This window comes from Salmo salar, chromosome ssa27, assembly GCF_905237065.1.
Source record: "Salmo salar chromosome ssa27, Ssal_v3.1, whole genome shotgun sequence".
NCBI classification, from domain to species: Eukaryota; Metazoa; Chordata; class Actinopteri; order Salmoniformes; family Salmonidae; genus Salmo; species Salmo salar.
In genome coordinates, this window is record NC_059468.1 from 6,736,341 (window position 1) to 6,757,041 (window position 20,701).

Here is a 20,701-nt window from a genome sequence, read left to right on the forward strand (position 1 = left end):
TATCAATACACACACACAAACTACCTAGGTCAAATACGGGAGAGGCGTTGTGAGGTGTTGCTTTGTCTTGTTTTTTTAAAACCAGGTTTCAAACCAGTTCATTTATGCTTTGCAATGTAAAGAATGTCTTGGACATTTAAAAAAGGTAGAAATGTCATCATGTAATTAAACAAATAAAGGCCATTCCCAAATAAAACCCAGCAATGTGTCACAGCGGAGCCCTAAAACATGACTCAGGGTCATTATAGAGGGGCTACCCAGGGTCTGATTTAGCCTTCTCTAACATTGGAAAGAGCAGCCACCGCCTTGCCTCACCTCGCTCAAGCGCCATTCTAAACCAACTGTCGTTTCCACTACCACAAACCATCCATCATGATGAACACCTATTGAGTTCTTCAAGATGGAGAGGGGGTTCCGTAACCTCACCTCGTGTTTATACTCTTGTTCCTTTCTATTTATTTTGCTTAAACCAAACAGGAGTTTTTACTCAAAGCCAACGCAACCCAACGTTGCTCTAGCACAACATTCTTGTGGGTTTTCTCCCCATAGCCAGACAGGAATATCTATTACTCTAAAAACCAATAGGGTGTGCCAATAGCAACCACTTTATTAGCAAAAATCAAGAATGTAAGATTGAGGATCGGTGGTGTCCTTTTGATATTTTCAGAGCAGTTTACAGGCAGACATTGGTGTCGCAATAGGATCTTGGATTTTTTTTAAGAACATTGTTTATTTCATGAGAGGTGCAGATTTATTTTACACATAGTACAGGTCCAGCACAAGTGTAGAAAATCTCTGAAGTACATCAACTTGATATGGTTCGTGTCTCTGCTAAAATGAAAAAATAAAAATGTCTTTGCACATTTCTAGGAAAACATTAACCATTAACCAAAAATGCATGACCTAACACCTAATCTTTACAATTCTACAGAGACCACTGAGAAGGTTTTGGATTTCAGAGTCTGCTGCCATGAACAAGGGAATGACTTGGAATTTGTGTGTGTTGATGTCAATACTTGATGTAATGGTTTTCAGTAGACTTGCATGTTATGAATTTTATGAGCAGACTTTGTTTCAAGTGCTCGGTTAACCCTTGTCAAACCTGCAACTGATTCATTCTGGGATATCTGTTTTGATAGTCCCGTCGAAGAACCTTGGAGAAGGAGATGAAAGACTGTGGCTTGTCATGGAAAACTGTCCTCAAGATCGGAAGCAGTCACACTCTCTTGTGTAAGCCTTGTGTCCCAAGCCTTGTGTCCCTTTGCATCCAACCATCTTACACTGTATCTGTGCTAGAGGACGATCAGAAGCTTCTTCATTGACTCTGTTGTGTCTTGTATTGTAATATGTTACTGTACCTCAGTGCAGCTACAGACATCAAGTCAGTCATTCAGGAGTTAGAGTGTGGGATCAGCATCATGCGCATCTTGTTGCACAGACCCCAAGCATTGGAATGCCTTACAGACAGATGCCACAATCTCAAACAAATCTAGTAATGCAATTTGTTAAAAGTGTCCCTTATTTAAGGACCCCAGGGGAGGATCCTAGACATTGTTATGCAGTAGTTGTTATTGAATCTGAATTTCTGGACAGACATTGGACGCACACAGCGCTGAACAAGCTGCTTTTCATTGTCTACAAATAAGGTGGACTAATATTTGACAGATGACCATTTCCCCCTGGTAAACAGCTGCCATTGGTTAAGGAAATGCAATCTATTGATGTAACTAAATTAGCCTCCTTCGGTAAATCAGATTACACTGCAGCGATGCAACTGCCTCTGCGCGTAAGCATGGATAGACGAGGCCCCCATTCATTGTTTAAAGCTAAATTACACTGAACAAACATATAAACGCAACATGTAAAGCGTTGGTCCCATGTTTCATGAGCTGTAATAAAAGATTGCAGAAATGTTCCATACGCACAAAAGGCTTATTTCTCTAAATCTGGTGCACAAATTTGTTCACATCCCTGTTAGTGAGCATTTTATTTGTCAAGATTATACATCCACACGACAGATGTTTCATTACACAGGTGCACCTTGTGCTGGGGACAATAAAAGGCCTTTCTAAAATGTGCAGTTTTGTCACACAACACAATGTCAAAGATGTCTCAAGATTTGATGGTTTTGAGAAGTCAATGTTCATTTCTCTACCAAAAGCCACCTCCAACGCCATTTTAGAGAATTTGGCAGTACATCCAACCGGCCACACAACCATGCCAGCCCAGGACCTCCACATCCGTCTTCTCCCCCCCTTTTGTGGGGAAAAACTCACTCTGATTGGCTGAGCCTGGCTCCCCAGCAGGTGGGCCTATCCCCTCCAAGGCCTGCCCATGTCTGAGCCCCGGCCAAGTCATGTGAAATCCAAAGATTAGGAACTAATACATTTATTTCAATCGACTGATTTCCTTATATGAACTGTAACTCAGCAACATTTTGGAAATTGTTAAGTGTTGCGTTTATATTTTTGTTCAGTATAGATTTCCCCCAAGAAAGTAAATGAATAGTTTTTATTCACACCCTTCAAACATGAAGGCACCCAACTATTGTATCCAACTGGCTATACCCTATTTGGATACCTTAAGTACCTGAAACTAAAAAGGGTTTTTACCTTGAACCAAAAAGGGTTCTTCTCCAGGTAAATCCGTATAAAGAAACTGGCGAACACATCAAAAAGGCTATTCGTAAGCATGTAACAGCAAGCGGCTCCATTTGTTTTGTCACTTATGACAGCAAAGTCCTCTAAACTTCTGTAGCTATCTTAACTTTTTTTCCAAAACCCAGTCATTCTGAGTTTTAATACCAGTGGTTCTTAGTATTCTGAACATCATAACTTTTCAGTTTTTTTTTCCTTCAATGACATATCCATTCTAATAATGATTGAAATCTAAGTCGGAAGTTAGCAGGAATTTTGACTTCTAAAAAGTTAATGAGGAGGCCAACAGACACATTTTGTTTTCATCAGGGGTGAAAGTAGATTTAATTTCTTCTTATTTTTTTTATGGGCCTAATCATAGAATTCCATATAGAACCCCTATTAATTCAATAGGATCTCTGTGGGTTCTCCTAAAGATTTGTCATTTAACTTTTAAAATGTATTATCTTTTTGTGGCATAAACACAAAGAGTCATGATGTTTTTATCTGATTGTCAAACAATCACTTCAAAGGGCTCCTTCTCTAGGCTACCCACACACGTTCATCCACTCGCAAATTATTTCCAGCCTCCAAACAGTGGTGAATGGAAAGAGACATTTTTTTTACACAAAAAGGGTAATGACATTTGGCAATCGTCATTAAGCCAGAATTTATACGTCCACTGCTGTCCCCGCGTGTCGGCCACTCATCTCTGCCTTGGCAAAATGTCAGTGTTCTCATCTAACCACATCATGTTGTGGAGCGTAGGCTATACAATCCGTTTTCAAGTCCATTTGCAAATGTTTTATTCGTCTAACATGCGGTTATAGCCTACAGTTTTCTTGACATTTTGTTTTAATTATTGTGATAGGCTCATACCCACACTATTTATTTTGTCGGGACGCCGTACCAGACCGCCTTACTTACTTTCACCCTTGGTTTTCATACAGATGTCTCAATTTCCGTTTTCCGTTTATTTTTCATATTCTTGAGATGCCTCTCTGTGTTCACACTGCAGGTACTGTCTTTCCTCTTATCTGATCTGGTCTGGGCCCAGCACTGTCTGCAGCCCAGGCACAGCAAACTTCCCCATCGGCGCCCAACTCCCTCGCCCGCCCTTAGAAAACAGGAAATGATCCATCTTCAGCACAGCTAACAGGCTGTGGAGGCAGGAGGTTGGGAGCGTTAAGAGGGGGGCCTAGGGTCAGACTACACTTCACCTAACATCCTGAATATGTGAGCCCCTAGTTGGACTTCTTTCTACTTCTGTCTACTTCAGAAGACATCAAAATCCTCTTTTTGAAGAAAACATCCATGCCTCCTGCAGAGTATTATGGGGAATGATTCCCCATCCTTCATCGTCCATCCTGTATCCTGCACTTCTATAGTGGAGGGAGCTGACCTCATTGCTCCTGTTCGTTGTGTGTCTGGACCCTCCCCCCCCACCCCACCCTAACCCCTGTATGGAGGACATTCCAGTAAGGGTGTCAAGTCAGCCCAGGAGCTAAGGGATAAGCAGCTGTTTGCAGGCAGACGTAATTTGTTCAACCTCTGATTAGGCCCCAGAAATGTAAACTATGAAGAGACACCAACGGTCTCGGCAGCATCATTTGACACCTCTGCAATCTGTCATGGCAGAGAGCAGCAGTGTATTAAGGGGCCGAGTTGAGGTGGAGACAAAGGCAGCTGCCTTGCGCACATGGGCCCTCATAATCTCAGCACCATTTGCCTAATAGGAGGACTCACTCGTGTGTCATTCCTCTGTGTTTCTCCTCTATTTGACTTGGTGTGAAAGTCAAGGTATTGTCATAAGAGAGAGTGGCGAATTGCCTCTGTTTGGTAGAAATGTAGGACACCACTGGGCACACACTGGTTGAATCAACATTGTTTCAAAGTAATTTGTCAGTGTATTGTGACGTGGAATTAATGTGGAGAAATGCATTAGTTTTTTTTTTTAAGTTGTCAACCAGTACTGTTTCCATCTCATTTCAACCAGCGTTGTAAACATTGAAATTAGCGCCAAACCTGACTAACAGGTTGTTACATCAATCTAATTTCCACATAATCATAAGAACTATGTATACATTGAATTTTTGTCTGAAATTCCACATAAAAACATCAATATTTTTTATGCTATATTCAATATATTAGGTGGTTTAATTTGTGTTGAATTTCATGTTTAATTAGACATATTTTATTTGACCAGGTTTCAATGTTGATTATAAAATGGTATATTTGAATCAATGTCATTGTTTCAACGTAATGCTATCAACCTAAATAAAGAGGTATATTGAGATAAAATTCCATGTCACAATACGCTGACAAATTATGTTGAAACAACGTTGATTCAACCAGGGTGTGCCCATTGGGACCTGAGTGTGTATGTGTCAAAGGATGTTGTGGTGAGAGAGACTTGTGAATGAATACATTGTAATGTGACCCCAAAAGCGGTCTGTTTCAAAATCAGCACATCGTACATAAAAAAACGGCCAATGTATACCCAGATTGAAAACATTATTGCATCACATGCTTTTTATTTAGTTTAACAACTTGACATTTCGATCCACTTGTTACAAAAAAAATGTAGTTTAATTAAAATATCAAATCTACAGTTTAATGAGGTAAAAGCAGAGTCATTTAAGGCACGTTTCTCAACTCTTATTTTTATTACTTCTGTGGTTTATGCTCAACGTTAAAACACCACTGTGGTTCTGGAGGAATAAAAACAAAAAGGAGTGGCTTTCCTCAGGAAAGTTATTTTACATATACACTTAAATTATACAATTTTAGTATGTTAATAAACATGTCATTTCATAGTTTTACAAGTTCCATGTGTCTTTCCTCAACATGTAGCCCACCTTTAGTAACATTGTATATTAAACCGTACATTCTTTCTTGTTTCATGCTGGTAGTAATGCATTACAAGTACACACAGTACACTTAAAGGAATCCTCCATTTTATGCCTCAGCCAAACGTTATTAAAACAACCGTTTCTAAGCTAAAATGATGAAAGAGGAAAAACCTGTCTGGATCTGGGGTTCAGTGCGGTTGTATGTCTAAGCAAAGACACATTCGAAGGACGTTGTGGGGTGTTTCCAATAAAATGGGACTTATCTTTTGGTCAGTGGTTAGAGTTTCAAAATATGGACAGACCACATTTCTGTCAAGGCCCTGTAGCCACCTCCGGTCATAAAAAGGTGATTATTCATAACATAACCTCTTCCCCTTTTTAAAAAAAACCATTGCTAAAGCAAAGCAAACTGAGGAGTACCATTTGAAAGGAACATTTATGAAGCTATGATCCAAGCGCACACAATGGCTAGGTAGGTTTTTTTTTTATGTGGTCGGAATGGTTCAGATCATCTACACTTTGCTGTACCCCAATACTGTATACTGTACAGTGTTTTCAAATGAAAAATCACAATCTGATGTTCAAAGGGTTCCAAAAACTCTCAGAAAATGTATAATAACTCCAACCATTTCTTTACGCTTTAGGGGGGTAGATGTATTGCAATACTTGAGATGGAAAACTTACCATATTCATACAACATCTAGTAGAGATAAATAGTGCATAACGTGCACTACCTTCAATTGGTTTGGTGTAACAAATAATGTTGTCCTTCTTATACACAATTTTACTAGTTACTGTATGGCAATGCTTTAATATTATATATATATATATAATATGCATCTGTATTCATTACAGTATATTATTTTTCATATTTAAATGAGGAAAGAACATCACCACATTTTTAGCCTTGGCAGCCATTGGTTATCAGCCAATACAAAATGCAGATAAATCTCCGTCAGTTGCCAAATCCAATAATAACGTGGCATTTTGAACTTTGAAAATAATCAGCACACTCTGGCAGGACAACAACTATATAAGTGGCAGCAAACCATTGACTGAGCCAGACTTGTTCTCAGAACTGCCTGTGGAGTTCGTAGTACATATAAGACATTTTATACTGAAGGTGACCTTGTGACTTGTGACTTTTCCTCTCCAGAAACGATCCAGAGTGACTTATGTAGAAAAAACATCATGTCATTCCAAATGTATTAGGCTATATAGAAATAAAAAGCATGAAAAACAAAACATTGTTCAATGTCTCAATGTCTTGGTGCAACACCTCTATAAAAATGCCTATATCTCCCATATGGTTGTGAGAACATTCCAGATGCACATAGGGAGTCGTGTAGTCTGAAGGCATCTACGCAGTCTGTCATGTAGTCTATGGGTAGTTGTGTAGTCTGTCATGTAGCCTACATATGCAGACAAAGCTGCAATGTTGCAGTCAGTTCCCAAAAAGGAGAGAAGTCTACCCCAATAGTCCACAGGCCTGGGGGTGAGAGTCCACAGGCCTGGGGTGAGAGTCCACAGGCCTGGGGTGAGAGCTGAACTCTACTTGAGTTCATGCGTCAAATATAAAAAAAGAGCGAAGCAGTTTGTCCTCCAACTTCGCAAGGAGTTCATCACTCACAGTTTAGCTCTATGATAAGACGAGACCCTCTCTCATTCCACAAGCCCTCTTCTCTCCAACCACACTTCCAGGCTGACTCCTGGAGTAACGTTACCAAGCAACAGCCAGGTGGTGTAGAGTTCCCCTCCGGACAAACTCCAAAGTTGTTATGGTGAAACGATAGTAACAGGGTAAAGCAGGAAGCATTCCTTCTAATATAGTTGTCCCATTGGCCTTACAGAGAGTGTGGAGTGGAACTCTAACGTTGCATCTGAAATGGCACCTTATTCCCTATATGGTGCACTAATTTAAAGTATTGCATAATATAGGGAATAGGGTGCCATTCTGGACGCACTCGATGTCTATGAGAAGTCCAGCGGACGAATCATCATGGTTGTTGCTCGTAACGAGTAGCTGGGACCCTTAAAGTAGTGCCACTTGATGCCATTTAGCTTCCCGATGTGTTGCCCTTTGGTGAAGTACATTCCGTTTAGGTTGGACGGGCCGCAGGCATCGAACCACCAACCTGGGCAGAGCAAAGAACAGACGGAGAGAATTAGATCATTTTATAAGCCCCCATGACAAAAAGTTTAAAACAACCAAAGACAGACATTAGTGTGTATGAAACGCCATTGCTTAAAGCTAAAGGAAAGCGGAAACTTTATACCAGACGGTCCTTAGACCGTAAACGTCACATTGAGTTTCTCTATTCTGGTCCTGCAATGTTGAACCTTGACAGAATGCTACAGTGAACTCCAACAGCAGCTATGGAGCAGTTGTTTAGACATAATTACAAAGGTATTTAAGCGTGTTAACCCTGGCAAGGCTGCCGGCCCAGATGCCGTCCTCAGAGCATGCGCAGACCAGCTGGCTGGAGTGTTTACAAAGATATTAAATCTCTCCCTATCCCAGTCTGCTGTCCCCACTTGCATCAAGATGTCCACCATTGTTCCTGTACTCAAGAAAGGAAAGGTAACTGAACTAAATGACTATCGCCCTGTAGCACTCACTTCTGTCATCATGAATCGCTTGAGAGGTTAGTTTTTAAGGACCTGTTCACTCTCAGTGGTATTTAAAGAAAGAGTAGATGTGCATGGGCTCAAATAAGCTCTGTTGAGATTGACATTCAGAAGACAAATTCCCTGCATATAATGCTGTTGTATGCACTTTTTTTTATCCTCTTACATTACCTTTCTCAAAGGTAATGTATTGCTTTACCTCTAGCACCAAAGAGCACATGAAAATGAGCAAGACAAATATTCTAATTTCAGGTTGGCACAGTGTGGCTGGTGTGACATGTGTCAATTGATGGGTGATATATGGTGGGGCACAGCCTTTCCCCTCAGGTCTGAAATACCAGTGCCAGTGTGAGCTGTGACATTTCACAGAAGACCTCCCACTGAGTCCCACAGTTAGTACTGTTGCTCTTGTCTTTGGCATGTGGTCAGGGTGGCAAAGGTTTTCCCATTGGTTCTTTGTGACTAAATCCATGGGGATTTATTTCCGATTTGATCAGTATCCTCTGTGTTTCCAGTGCTGAGCTTTTACTCTCTTGTAAAAACAGATGCCCCTGCTAGAAACACTTGGTGATCTGTTTCCAGAACTGGATAGTCTATTGTCATTGTCACCTCAGTACATTAGTGAACATACAGTAGGACTGGAATGGTCTGTTCATTGTGACTGAGCTTGTGTGTACAGCGCCTTCAGAAAGTATTCACACCCCTTGACTTTTTCCACATTTTGTTGTGTTACAAAGTGGGATTCAAATGGATTTAATTGTTTTTTGTTCTTTAATTATCTACACAAAATACTCTGTAATGTCAAAGAGGAAGAACAAGTCTAACATAGTTTTAATTACTGGAAAATAAAACACTAATATATCTTGTTTAGATAAGTATTCAACCCCCTGAGTCAATACATGTTAGAATTACCTTTGGCAGCGATTACAGCTGTGAATATTTCTGGGAAAGTCTGTAAGAGCTTTGCACACCTGGATTGTACAATATTTGCCCATTGTTCTTTAAAAAATAATTAAAGCTCTTTCAAGTTGGTTGTTGATCATTACTAGACCGCCATTTTTATGTCTTGCCATAGATTTTCAAGGCGATTTAAGTCAAAACTGTAACTAGGCCACTCAGGAACATTCAATGTTGCCTTAGTAAGCAAAAATATTTAGCCTTATGTTTTAGGTAATTGCCCTGCTGAAAGGTGAATTTGTCTCCCAGTGTCTGTGTCACATCCTGACCATGGTAAGCTGTTATTTTCTATGGTAGACTGGTCAGGGCGTGACAGGGGGTGTTTTTCTATGTTCAGGTTCTAGTTTTCTATTTCTATGTTGGGTTTGTTTGGGATGATCTCCAATTAGAGGCAGCTGGTCCTCGTTGTCTCTAATTGGAGATCATACTTAAGTAGGTTTTTTTTCCATCTGCGTTTGTGGGATCTTGTTTTTGTACAGCTCTGTAAAGCCTGACGTTCGTTTTCCGTTGTTTGTTGTTTTTGCTTTAGTGGTCTGAGTTAAAATAAATATTTATCATGAGCACTCAACACGCTGCACCTTGGTCTACTCCTTATGATGAGTGTCACAGTCTGTTAGAAAGCAGACTGAACCAAGTTTTCCTCTAGGATTTTGCCTGTGTTTAGCTCTATTTCAATTATTTGTATCCAAAAAAGAAAACTGACAAGCATACCCATTCCATGATGCAGCCACCACCATGCTTTAAAATATGAAGAGTAGTACGCAGTGATGTGTTGGATTTGCCACAAACATAACGCTTTGTATTCAGGAGAAAAAGTGAATGTCTTTGCCACATATTTTTCAGTATTACTTTAGTGCCTTATTGCAAACAGGATCCATGTTTTTTATTCTGTACAGGCTTCTTTTATTTAACTAGGCAAGTCAGTTAAGAACACATTCTTATTTACAACGACGGCCTGGGAACAGTGGGTTAACTGCCTTGTTCAGGGGCAGAACGACAGATTTTTACCTTGTCAGCTCAGGGATTCGATCTAATGAACCTTTCGGTTACTGGCCCAAAGCCCTAACCACTAGGCTTACACTCTGTTACTGTTTTAAAATCACCATTGGCCTCATGGTAAAATCCCTGAGGGGTTCCTGTCAGAGGGGTTCCTGTCAGAACCGACGCTGGAGATGAGAAGCAGGTATGGAGAGTGAACATTTAATTTTGCACAGACATAGGACTGGAACAGCATCAGAACCGGGTAACACCACGACATACGACAATTAATGCAGAAGCGGGGAACAGAGCTGGGGAACATACAGATATAGGGGAGGTAATAACACAGGTGATTGACTCCAGCTGAGTCCAATGAATCGCTGATGCACGTGACGAGGGAAACAGGTGTGCATAATGATGGTGGCAGGAGTGCGTAGTGCTGGGCAGCCTGGCGTCCTCGAGCGCCAGAGAAGGAGAGCAGGAGCAGGCGTGACACTTCCCTTCTTCTCCGGCAACTGAGTTAGGAAGGGGCCTGTATCATAGTAGTGACTTAGTGTATTGATACACCATCAAAAGTGTAATTAATAACTGCACCATGCTCAAAGGGATATTTAATGTCTAATATATATATATATATATATATATATATATATATATATATATATATATATATATATATATATAGGTGCCCTTTGCGAACCATTAGAAAACTTCCCTGGTCTGTGGTTTAATCTGTGCTTGAAATTCACTGCTCGAAATCACGTTTAACGCCATTATTGTACACAATAATTAGTTAGCCCATGCCACTTATTACGTGACTTGTTAAGCACATTTTTACTCCTGACAAAAGGGTTGAATAGTTCTTGACCCAAGACGTTTCAGCTCAGATTTTTTAATGAATTTGCAAATAATTCCACTTTGACATAAGGGGTATTGTGTATAAATCAGTGGCACAAAATTTCAATTTAATCCAAAAGTAAGCCATTTAAATGAATTTAAAACGACAAAATGTGGAAAACGTGGAAAATACTTTCTGAAGGCTCTGTTTGATTTCTCCTCTTTGGTTACTGTTGTTTTTCTTACTGTTTCTACTGCACTGATCATATATACATGTTATTACAGTGAATATGGTAAAAACAATCTATGTCAGTGCTAACACACTGCTGGATTGTGAGACTGACTTGTTGAATTAGGGGAAATACGCAGTCCTTAGATCGGGTTGGACAGAATTCCCCGATCTCCCGATATTGTCTTCTCTTGCCATTGACCATAAACGGTTTACAAGCCCAGTCCTCCACTGGGGAACTGTCATACAGTGAGTAGGGTCACCTTGCTCCACTTACACAGCCAGAGAATTAGAGTCATTTTGAATCTCCCTGACACTTGGTACCCGGCCCATGGACATTTATGGTGCTAATTTGAAACCCCAAATGTGCTGTAGTGGGAGTGCAGAAGTTAGGAGATGCAGTAAGCTGCACACACGCCTCATTACTCTGTACTGTGGTACAATGCTACATGCACAGGTCCGTGTTAAAATGACACAACCCAGTCTCAGGGTTTGAGCTAGGAGGAATCAGGCTAGTCTTGTAGTGGAACCAAGTTCTCTAGACACTTGACCAGGATGCATTACAAAGATAAATCTTCCTTTCTGCCATGATGTAGTGGTTTGTGGGGACTCTTCTTGTGCCATTTCTCAGTGTGGTGCATTATTGGGTCTCCCCTACCACATCACTAAATAGTATATTAATGGGTTCTCTTTGTACCATGTCACAGTGTGGCAGTGTTGGGGAGTAGTGAACTGTATGTATACTGAACAAAAATACAAGCACAACATGTAAAGTGTCCCATGTTTCATGAGCTGAAATAAAAGATCCTAGAGCTTGTTTCTCTCAAGTGTTGTGCACAAATTTGTTTACTTCCCTTTTAGTGAGCAATTCTCCTTTGCCAAGATAATCCAAACACCTGACAGGTGTGGCATATCAAGAAGTTGATTAAACAGCATGATCATTACGCAGGTGCACCTTGTGCTGGGGACAATAAAAGGCCACTTTAAAATGTACAGTTTTGTAACACAACAAAATGTCACAGATGTCTCAAGTTTTAAGGGATTGCGCAATTGCTGACCGCAGGAATGTCCACCAGAGCTGTTACCAGAGAATAGAGTGTTAATTCCTCTACCATAAGCCGCCTCCAACATCGTTTAAGAGAATTTGGCAGTACATCCAACCGGCCTCACAACCGCAGACCATGTGTAACCACGCCAGCCCAGAACTCCACATCTGGCTTCTTCACCTGTGGGATTAACTGAGACCAGCCACCCGGACAGCTGATGAAACTGAGGAGCATTTCTGTCTGTATTAAAGCCCTTTTGTGGAGAAAAACTAATTCTGATTGGCTGGGCCTGGCTCCCCAGTGGGTGGGCCTGGCTCCCAAGTAGATGGGCCTATGTCCTCCCAGGCCCACCCATGGCTGCGCCCCAGCCCTGTCATGTGAAATACATAGTTTAGGGCCTAGTTAATTTATTTAAATTGACTGATTTCCTTATATGAATTCTAATTCAGTAAAATCTTTAAAATTGTTGCATGTTGCGTTTAGATCTTTGTTCAGTATAGTTCAACTAGTAATTTAACTACATTTAACTACATGCAGTAGCTTGGTGGTAGTTGAACTCAATTCAAATCTTGGTAGTGTTTTCAGTAGTTAATTACGTTTTTGCCATGTAGCAGTGTAGCTAACTACTGGAACTATACACACTTATTTTTTTGCCAAAAATAAAATTAAATATGGGTAAAGTAGCCAAGAAGGTTTTTGTTTTATTCAGCATCAGACCTGCCTAATTCTCACTTCAAATATAGTTTGTGTGTTTAATAGGCTAAATTACACATTCTGTTAACATATGACCCCAGAGTGATATGGTCTTGCAATTTGTAGTCTGACATTCAGATTTAGATATGATAATTTATCACTAAGTATTTTGTAGTTACTTTTTCAATATAACTTTAAGGGTAGCTTTACTTTTGCTTAACTTCTTCCATTGTGAAGTCATTGGTAGCTTGGTAAACTATATTGTCAACACTGCAGTAAGGTGCATTATGGGGACACTGGTACTTACCCCCTGTGAGCATGAGGGCACACTTGCAGATGCAGTTGTCGTTGTCCATGTCTTTGGTGCTGAAGTCTGCCCCGTGGATCACCAGACTGCTCTGCCTGCCTGCTGTCCCACTGTGACTCTTCAGGAACAGTCTGAGAGGAGGAGGTAGAGGATGACAAGAAAAAGAAGACAAAATAAAAGAGGGCGATTAGAGGGAGAGAAGAAGACATAACACACTGTAAGAGACCTCCCGAGAAAGTTACATTTTCAGCAGTGATTTCCTGAGTAGATTTGATCTGCAAACAGTCTCTCCGCCTGGGTCAACATGAATGAAATAAAGAGAGAGAAGTTTAGACAAAGTTGTCTGGGAAGCACCTGCAAGCCTCAGAGCTTGCAGGTGTTATTTACAGTATAACAGGAGCAGAGAGACCAACGACCAGGTCGTTAAGGGCTGACCCAGGTACAGCCCAATGAGGCACCATCATGTAGGCTACATAACTCCCCTCCCACTGGTCCTAGTGGTCCTAGTCAGATCCAATCATCACTATCGTTCTCACCACTCAACCCCTAACAATTCTCCCCACTGGGAATTGAATAGGGTCTAAGAGAGTCAAAGGGTGGGTACTTTGAAGAATCTCAAATAGAACATATATTTTGATTTGTTTAACACTTTTTTGGTTACTACATGATTCCGTATGTGTTATTTTATAGTTTTGATGTCTTCACTATTATTCTACAATGTAGAACATAGTTAAAAAAAAAAACTAGTAGGTGTGCCTAAACACACTTGAGGGTGTGTCATTGTGAATTGTGAAATCACTCTTGGTAAGAGAGCAGAAATGCTGTAGTGTCAATCCTCTCTTTCCTGCTGTGACCTGCATCATTAGGAGCTCATTCTGTGGCCTGCCTTTCTCTAACCCACATTATCACACGCCTAAGAGTTTTCTCTCACCAAAGATGGACTCTCAGAGCCAAGGAACTCTGTCAGAGGACCATGCCAATGTGTCTGCTCTGTGCTCTGAAACATGTTCTGTTAAGCAAAATCATTTCCTGAGACCCATTGCCGTCAATCAGAATGGACAGGGGAGTAGGCGGTAACAAGTCTCAGTCAAGTTGTGTTTTTTCCTATGAGAAAGGTTGGAAAGGCTTTTAAAAATATATATCTATATAAAGTACCAGTCAAAAGTTTGGACACACCTACTCATTTAATGGTTTTTCTTTATTTGTACTATTTTCTATATTGTAGAATTATAGTGAAGACATCAAAACTATGAAATAACACATATGGATTCATGTAGTAACCAAAAAAGTGTTAAACAAATCAAAATATATTTTATATTTGATTTTATATTTGCATTGAGGACAGCTTTGCAAACTCTAGGCATTCTCTCAACCAGCTTCATGAGGTAGCCACCTGGAATGAATTTCCCATTGCCCATTGAACGTGAGTGGGGTGAAATGTAGCCTACAAAATATGTGTACAACTAATGAATGCAAAGATATTACATTCTGATGTCCCTCAAACTGTAATTGACTGACACGTCTGCTTGTAACTGTGTGGATTCAGGTTAGATTCATGAAGTGGAGACACTGGTCAGTGGTGTATATTCTTGGAGCAAGTCTTTTAACATGAACATGACTCCTGTATTTAGACAGCTGTGTAAATGGATGATTTGTATGGAGCGAAAGCGGAAAGAAGTGACTATGTCACTGTTGGGAATTCAACTAAGCCACTAAACCAATACTGTATTATGTAGTGGAGAGTCATAGCTCTAATCGGTGGTTTTATCTGAATCAAAGGTGGGTTGGATGAATAGAACATGCTGAAATTAGACATGGTAGTGGGGTGATGAAATAATGTAGGGAGTTGAGTGTGTGTGTGTGTGTGTGTGTGTGTGTGTGTGTGTGTTGTGTGTGTGCACTTGTTTTCCTACATTATCTGGACCCCAATGTCGTAACATTTCACCTTAATGTCCTGAAAAGTTAGGAAAACAAGTCCTGAATTTGTTCAAATATATTTTAAGCTTAAGGGTTAGGGTTTTGGGGTTAGGGAAAATAGGATTAAAAAAAAAATGTACACTCAAAAAGTCCTGAAATTTCACGAAAACACAGCTGTGTGTGTGTGTGTGCGTGGGTAGTGGGTAGTGGAAGGTTGGGGGTAGTGAGTCTTCATCTGTGACACATGCTGAAGAACGACTCTGACCCTTTAAGACTACAGAAGTTCTTGCAGATACTCTATTGTAGGCCTATAACTCTCGTATCACAAAACACAGCTTGAGTTCCTGGCAGTTTAACTTCTGTTAATTCCTGACCCACACAATCCAGGATGTAGCCTGCTACTGCTCTGATAAAGAACAGACACAAGCTGTGTATTTAGAAGACATTTACACAGCCTTTCGACCGCACACAGAAACATCGCCAAGACACGTCATAAAGAGGGATTCTCCGCATGACACTCGTCCGACCTTAAAATAGGTTTTGTCTGTATTTACTGGGTGTGTTGTGTATTTACCAGACAATTTACCAGATAATCCACCTCAATTGACATCTGCATCCTGTCATGTCAAGTCCATTATGTGCTTAACTGATAAGTAGGGTGATCCGAAGCAGCAGTCTTCAAGAGGAAAAGACGGTTTTCCTGCGTGAGTACAGTTGTTCTGCTGTCTCTGTTTCTCGGCAGAAACGTTTAGTGTGTCATGTAACGGGCTGTATTTCATCTCCAGGGTCAAACATCTGCGCAACCGATGAGGGCCCTTACAGACTTTGAAGGCCAACTGTGCCGATCTGATTGGCTCTTGTTGGAATAACTCGAGCAAATTAGATTGGCCAAGGCTCATTAATAAACACAATGTTGGATTGTGGGGGATTGTTTTGAGCTTTCTCAATGACAGCCTGAAGGAAGAAGTGTTGGTGTCCTGCCATGTCATTCTGCTCATATCCATAGGGGATGGTGGTTTGTTAGTGTTATTTCGTTGCTGGATGTTGGATATATAAAACATTTATACAAATGCTAATAGTATTAATACTACACATCATTATTACCGCTTTGTTGTAGATTTGATTTCAATCGCAATAAGGAAAGGACTCTGGAGCATTGCAGAGTACAAGTGGGAAATTACCAAAACTGGGATCAGTTAAGGATCATTGTTTTATGATAATACATGATAATTTGAAACTTGAACAATTATCAAGCTTTCCCAAAATATATCCTTGGCAAACTAATTCAATTACATCTATTTTCAAATATAGGATTCTATTGTGCTAAACTACACGGTATGCATCGACTAGTCCACTCCAATATGCATGAGGGAATGCATGAGGGCATCACTATCATTAGCGCAAAGTCGGCAAACTAACAACACCATGTTGAGAGACACAGTGGCGGTCGGTGCTGTTTAAGATTAGGGAAGACGTTCTTTTTTTTTTTGGCGCATGGCCTTATTTATATCAATCAATCAAATGTATTTATAGAGCCCTTTTTACATCAGCCGATGTCACAAAGTGCTTATTCAGAAACCCAGCCAAAAACCCCAAACAGCAAACAATGCAGATGTAGAAGCACAGAGGCTATGAAAACTCCGTAGAAAGAAAGGAACCTAGGAAGAAACCTAGAGAGGAACCAGGCTCTGATGATTGGGCAGTCCTCTTCTGGCTGTGCCAGGTGGAGATTATATGGGTACATGGCCATTAAGGTCAGATTGTTCCTCAAGATGTTCAAACGTTCATAGATGATCAGCAGGGTCAAATAATGGTTGTAGAGGGTGCAACAGGTCAGCACCTCAGGAGTAAATGTCAGTCGGCTTTACATAACCGAGCATTCAGAGGTCGAGACAGCAGATGTGTGTGTGGGGTGGGGTGGGGTGGGGTGGGGGGGGTAGGGTGGAGAGAGTCGAAAACAGCAGGTATGGTACAAGGTAGCATTCCAGTGAACATCAGGGTTCCATAGCCACAGGCAGAATAATTGAAACTGGAGGTGGACTGGGAACAGTAGGCAAAATTAAGAGGGGAAAATAGACCAAACTATTAGGGTGAGGCACATGGGCTTATTACACAACACACACTTAGTATTACCTTCTTTGCTACAGTATGCATATCGCCCTGGTATATTACATCATTTATGCAGAAGCATACAAGACATTTTTGGACTCACCTTGTTGTGCTGTGCTCACTTGAACAGGAAGGTGGTGCGGCGGTCCTTCGTGGGCAAATTTTGTCATCAAAGTCTGGCATTCTCTGGATTTATGGTGCTTTCAAAACAACTGGGAACTCGGAAAAAAACAAGGTCAAATCATGATGACGTCATTGATCTTCAGGTCGTAGCTCTAGAAAGAGGCCGGATTTACAATTCCAAGTTGGATGACGGTTCAAAACGTGTTTTCCCAGTCGGAGCTTGTTTATTCCCGACTTCCCAGTTGTCTTGAACTCACTGAAGTCAAGTTTTCGCATTTCTGAGATAACAGTTGTTTTGAGCAAGGTACAAATCATGATTCATTGACATCATGGCCAATGTTGAATGTTTATCATTTTAAACTTGGAGAAGAGCTTAATCCCAGATTTGGGACCACACAGCCACTCCACTGAATAGCAGGCTAGTGATTTATTTGCAACGCTTGCAGTTAGTCACGGATTCAAAACCACTCATTGTTGAATTTGTGATTTCCAACTTGTTGTGTAATGTTTATATCCAATGGCCGATGAGCACCGATTCGTTTTCTCTATAATTTCTCTTCATTATTTCTCTTCATATGACAAGGATTAAAAAGGATTTGCCAGTAGATTTTCGACTTGATTTATTAAACCTTGATTTAACTAGGCAAGTCAGTTAAGAACAAATTCTTATTTACAATGACGGCCTACCAAAAGGCAAAAGGCCTCCTGCGGGGACGGGGGCCTGGGATAAAAAATTACAAATAAATACAGTATAAATATAGGACAAAACACACATCACAACAAGAGAGACAATACATCAATACATAAAGAGAGACCTAAGACAACAACATAGCAAGGCAGCAACACATAACAACACATCATTGTAGCAACACAACATACAGTGAGTGGTTTGCTGCCTTACAACCTGGAATTCATTTTGGGGTTTGTATCATTTGATTTACACAACATGCCTACCACTTTGAAGATGGAAAATATGTTTTATTGTGAAACAAACAAGAAATGAGACAAAAAAACTGAATACTTGAGCATGCATAACTATTCACCCCCCAAAAATCAATACTTTGTAGATCCACCTTTCTCAGCAATTACAGCTGCAAGTCTGTTGGAGTATGCCTCAATAAGCTTGGCACATGTAGCCACTGAGATTTTTGCCCATTCTTCAAGATAAAAATGCTCCAGCTCCTTCAGGTTGGATGGGTTCCGCTGGTATACAGCAATCTTTAAGTCATATCACAGATTCTCAATTGGATTGAGGTCTGGGCTTTGACTAGGCCATTCCAAGACATTTAAATGTTTCCCACTTGACTGTTGCTTTAGCAGTATGCCTAGGGTCATTGTCCTGCTGGAAGGTGAACCTCCGTCCCAGTCTCAAATCTCTGGAAGACTGAAACAGGTTTCCCTCAAGGACTTCCCTGTATTTAGCGCCTTCCATAATTTATTCAATTCTGACCAGTTTCCTGGTCCCTGCCTATGAAAAACATCCCCACAGCATGATGTTGCCACCACCATGCTTCACTGTGGGGATGTTATTCTTGGGGTGATGAGAGGTGTTGGCCTTGATGGCCAAAAAGCTCAATTTTAGTCACATCTGACCAGAGTACCTTCTTCCATATGTTTGGGGAGTCTCCCACATGTCTTTTGGCAAACACCAAACGTGTTTGCTTATTTTTTTCTTTAAGCAATGGCTTTTTTTCTGGCCACTCTTCCGTAAAGCCCAGCTCCTTGGAGTGTACGGCTTAAAGTGGTCATAGTGCAGCTTAAAGTGCAGCTCCTTCAAGGTTATCTTTGGCCTCTTTGTTGCCTCGCTGATTAATGCCCTCCTTGCCTGGTTCATGAGTTTTGGTGGGTGGCCCTCTCTTGGCAGGTTTGTTGTGGTGCCATATTCTTTCAATTTTTTTATAATGGATTTAATGGTGCTCCGTGGGATGTTCAAAGTTTCTGATATTTTTTTATAACCCAACCCTGATCTGTACTTCTCCACAACTTTGTCCTTGACCTGTAACCTACATGTGTACTTTTGTTATATACAGTATGTCTGCTTGTACAAAAGTTTATTTTGTATGTGTGTGACAGAAATAATTGTGGCAGTCTTTCAAATTGACTTCTTTCATCTCTTGACTGACACAGTTCAATCTAGCATGCTGGCTTCATTGCTTTTATCCCAGTCTGAGAAGGAGTTTGGAGACGACCAAACCTGCTGAGGTCCAGGCAGCGCATGCTGTCGCACACCTGGCAGTCATTAGCCTGCTGAACTGCAGCCTGATTGGCTCATAGCAGAGGTTAATCACCATGCACAATGGACCACGTCCTACCCAGAGGTGTCTGGCTGTAGCCCATTCGCTCGCCTGCCGCTGGGTGTCATCATGGAGACAGACGAACATATGGACACACACACACGTATGTGCACACACACTCACCATTTTTTACTTTACAAGTTGTCAATGATTATCATCACTGAGGTAGATCATACTGTATGCTTCCCTGTTAATTTCTTTAAACTAAAACCTTAAACCGCAACCCAACAAAAGGTTAATAAAATATCAGAATAATACTACTGCCTCTCACCTAAATCATCTTTAGATTTTAGATTCACAACATAACGTTGAACACAGCTACCTTAGCATTTGATTTACAGACAGACAGTATTCTGTCTGCCTCCCCTCAGTCAGAATGCAGTGCGGATGAGTGTTGGATGAGTAAACTGAGCTTCATGAGTTAGGGGTAACAGGGATCCCATCTCAGTGTGAGGCTAGCAGAGAGGGGTCACAGCCGAGCTAGAGAATCCCTCCTTGGCCAAGTCCTCCTCCAAATCCCCACGTCAAATACATCTGAGGGTACTGTCTGATTCCACCAGGGATCTTCCATTACCATATGGAGAAATCCCAGGATTTAGGGAACTTGGCTGGTTGAAGAGGAAGGCTATTTAGTAAAGACAGTCAGTTGAACATAATAGGGCCTTTCTCCAACGGAGAGGATTTCGGCATACATGCGGAGAAGAAGAGCGTTGAGCTGTAAACCTCACTTGTGTTCGTGCATATGTTCAGTAACTCCCACACTGCTTTTTAACATAGTTCTATTTCAAAATGTTCTGGAGATTATGGTTTTATTCAATACTTAAATCCTCACATGCAACGTTAAAGCACAACTGCAATGAAATATACTCAGACACACATTTACTGACCCAAATACAGCATGGTGCATGCAAGCAGAAACGAACATGAAATTTGAATCCTTGCAAAGATTCTATTCATAATGTAGTAAAATAAATAATCATAACTTATACTGTAGTTAGTACACCTAAGGGCATTTGAAAGTTAAGGAAAGTCTAAATAGCTTATAAAGGATTAACAAGTAGACTAAACAGTTATATAATTCAATACTTCAATATG

General features: G+C 40.7%; 1 protein-coding gene across 3 annotated transcripts in view; it reads right to left on the reverse strand.

The window, feature by feature from the left end:
• Positions 1-5,141: 5,141 nt before the first annotated feature.
• The window catches only part of LOC106588502 (angiopoietin-1-like), a 54,465-nt gene continuing 38,905 nt past the window's right edge, over positions 5,142-20,701 (reverse strand). For 2 of the 3 annotated variants that reach the window (XM_014177605.2, XM_014177603.2), the window contains exons 8-9: positions 13,164-13,294; positions 5,142-7,623 (exon numbers count right to left, since the gene is read on the reverse strand). In XM_014177605.2, the coding sequence (XP_014033080.2) occupies positions 7,460-7,623; positions 13,164-13,294 (295 nt within the window). In that variant the 3' untranslated portion in view covers positions 5,142-7,459. The remainder of the gene's footprint in view (positions 7,624-13,163; positions 13,295-20,701) is intronic. The other variant, XM_014177604.2, reaches the window with a different exon arrangement.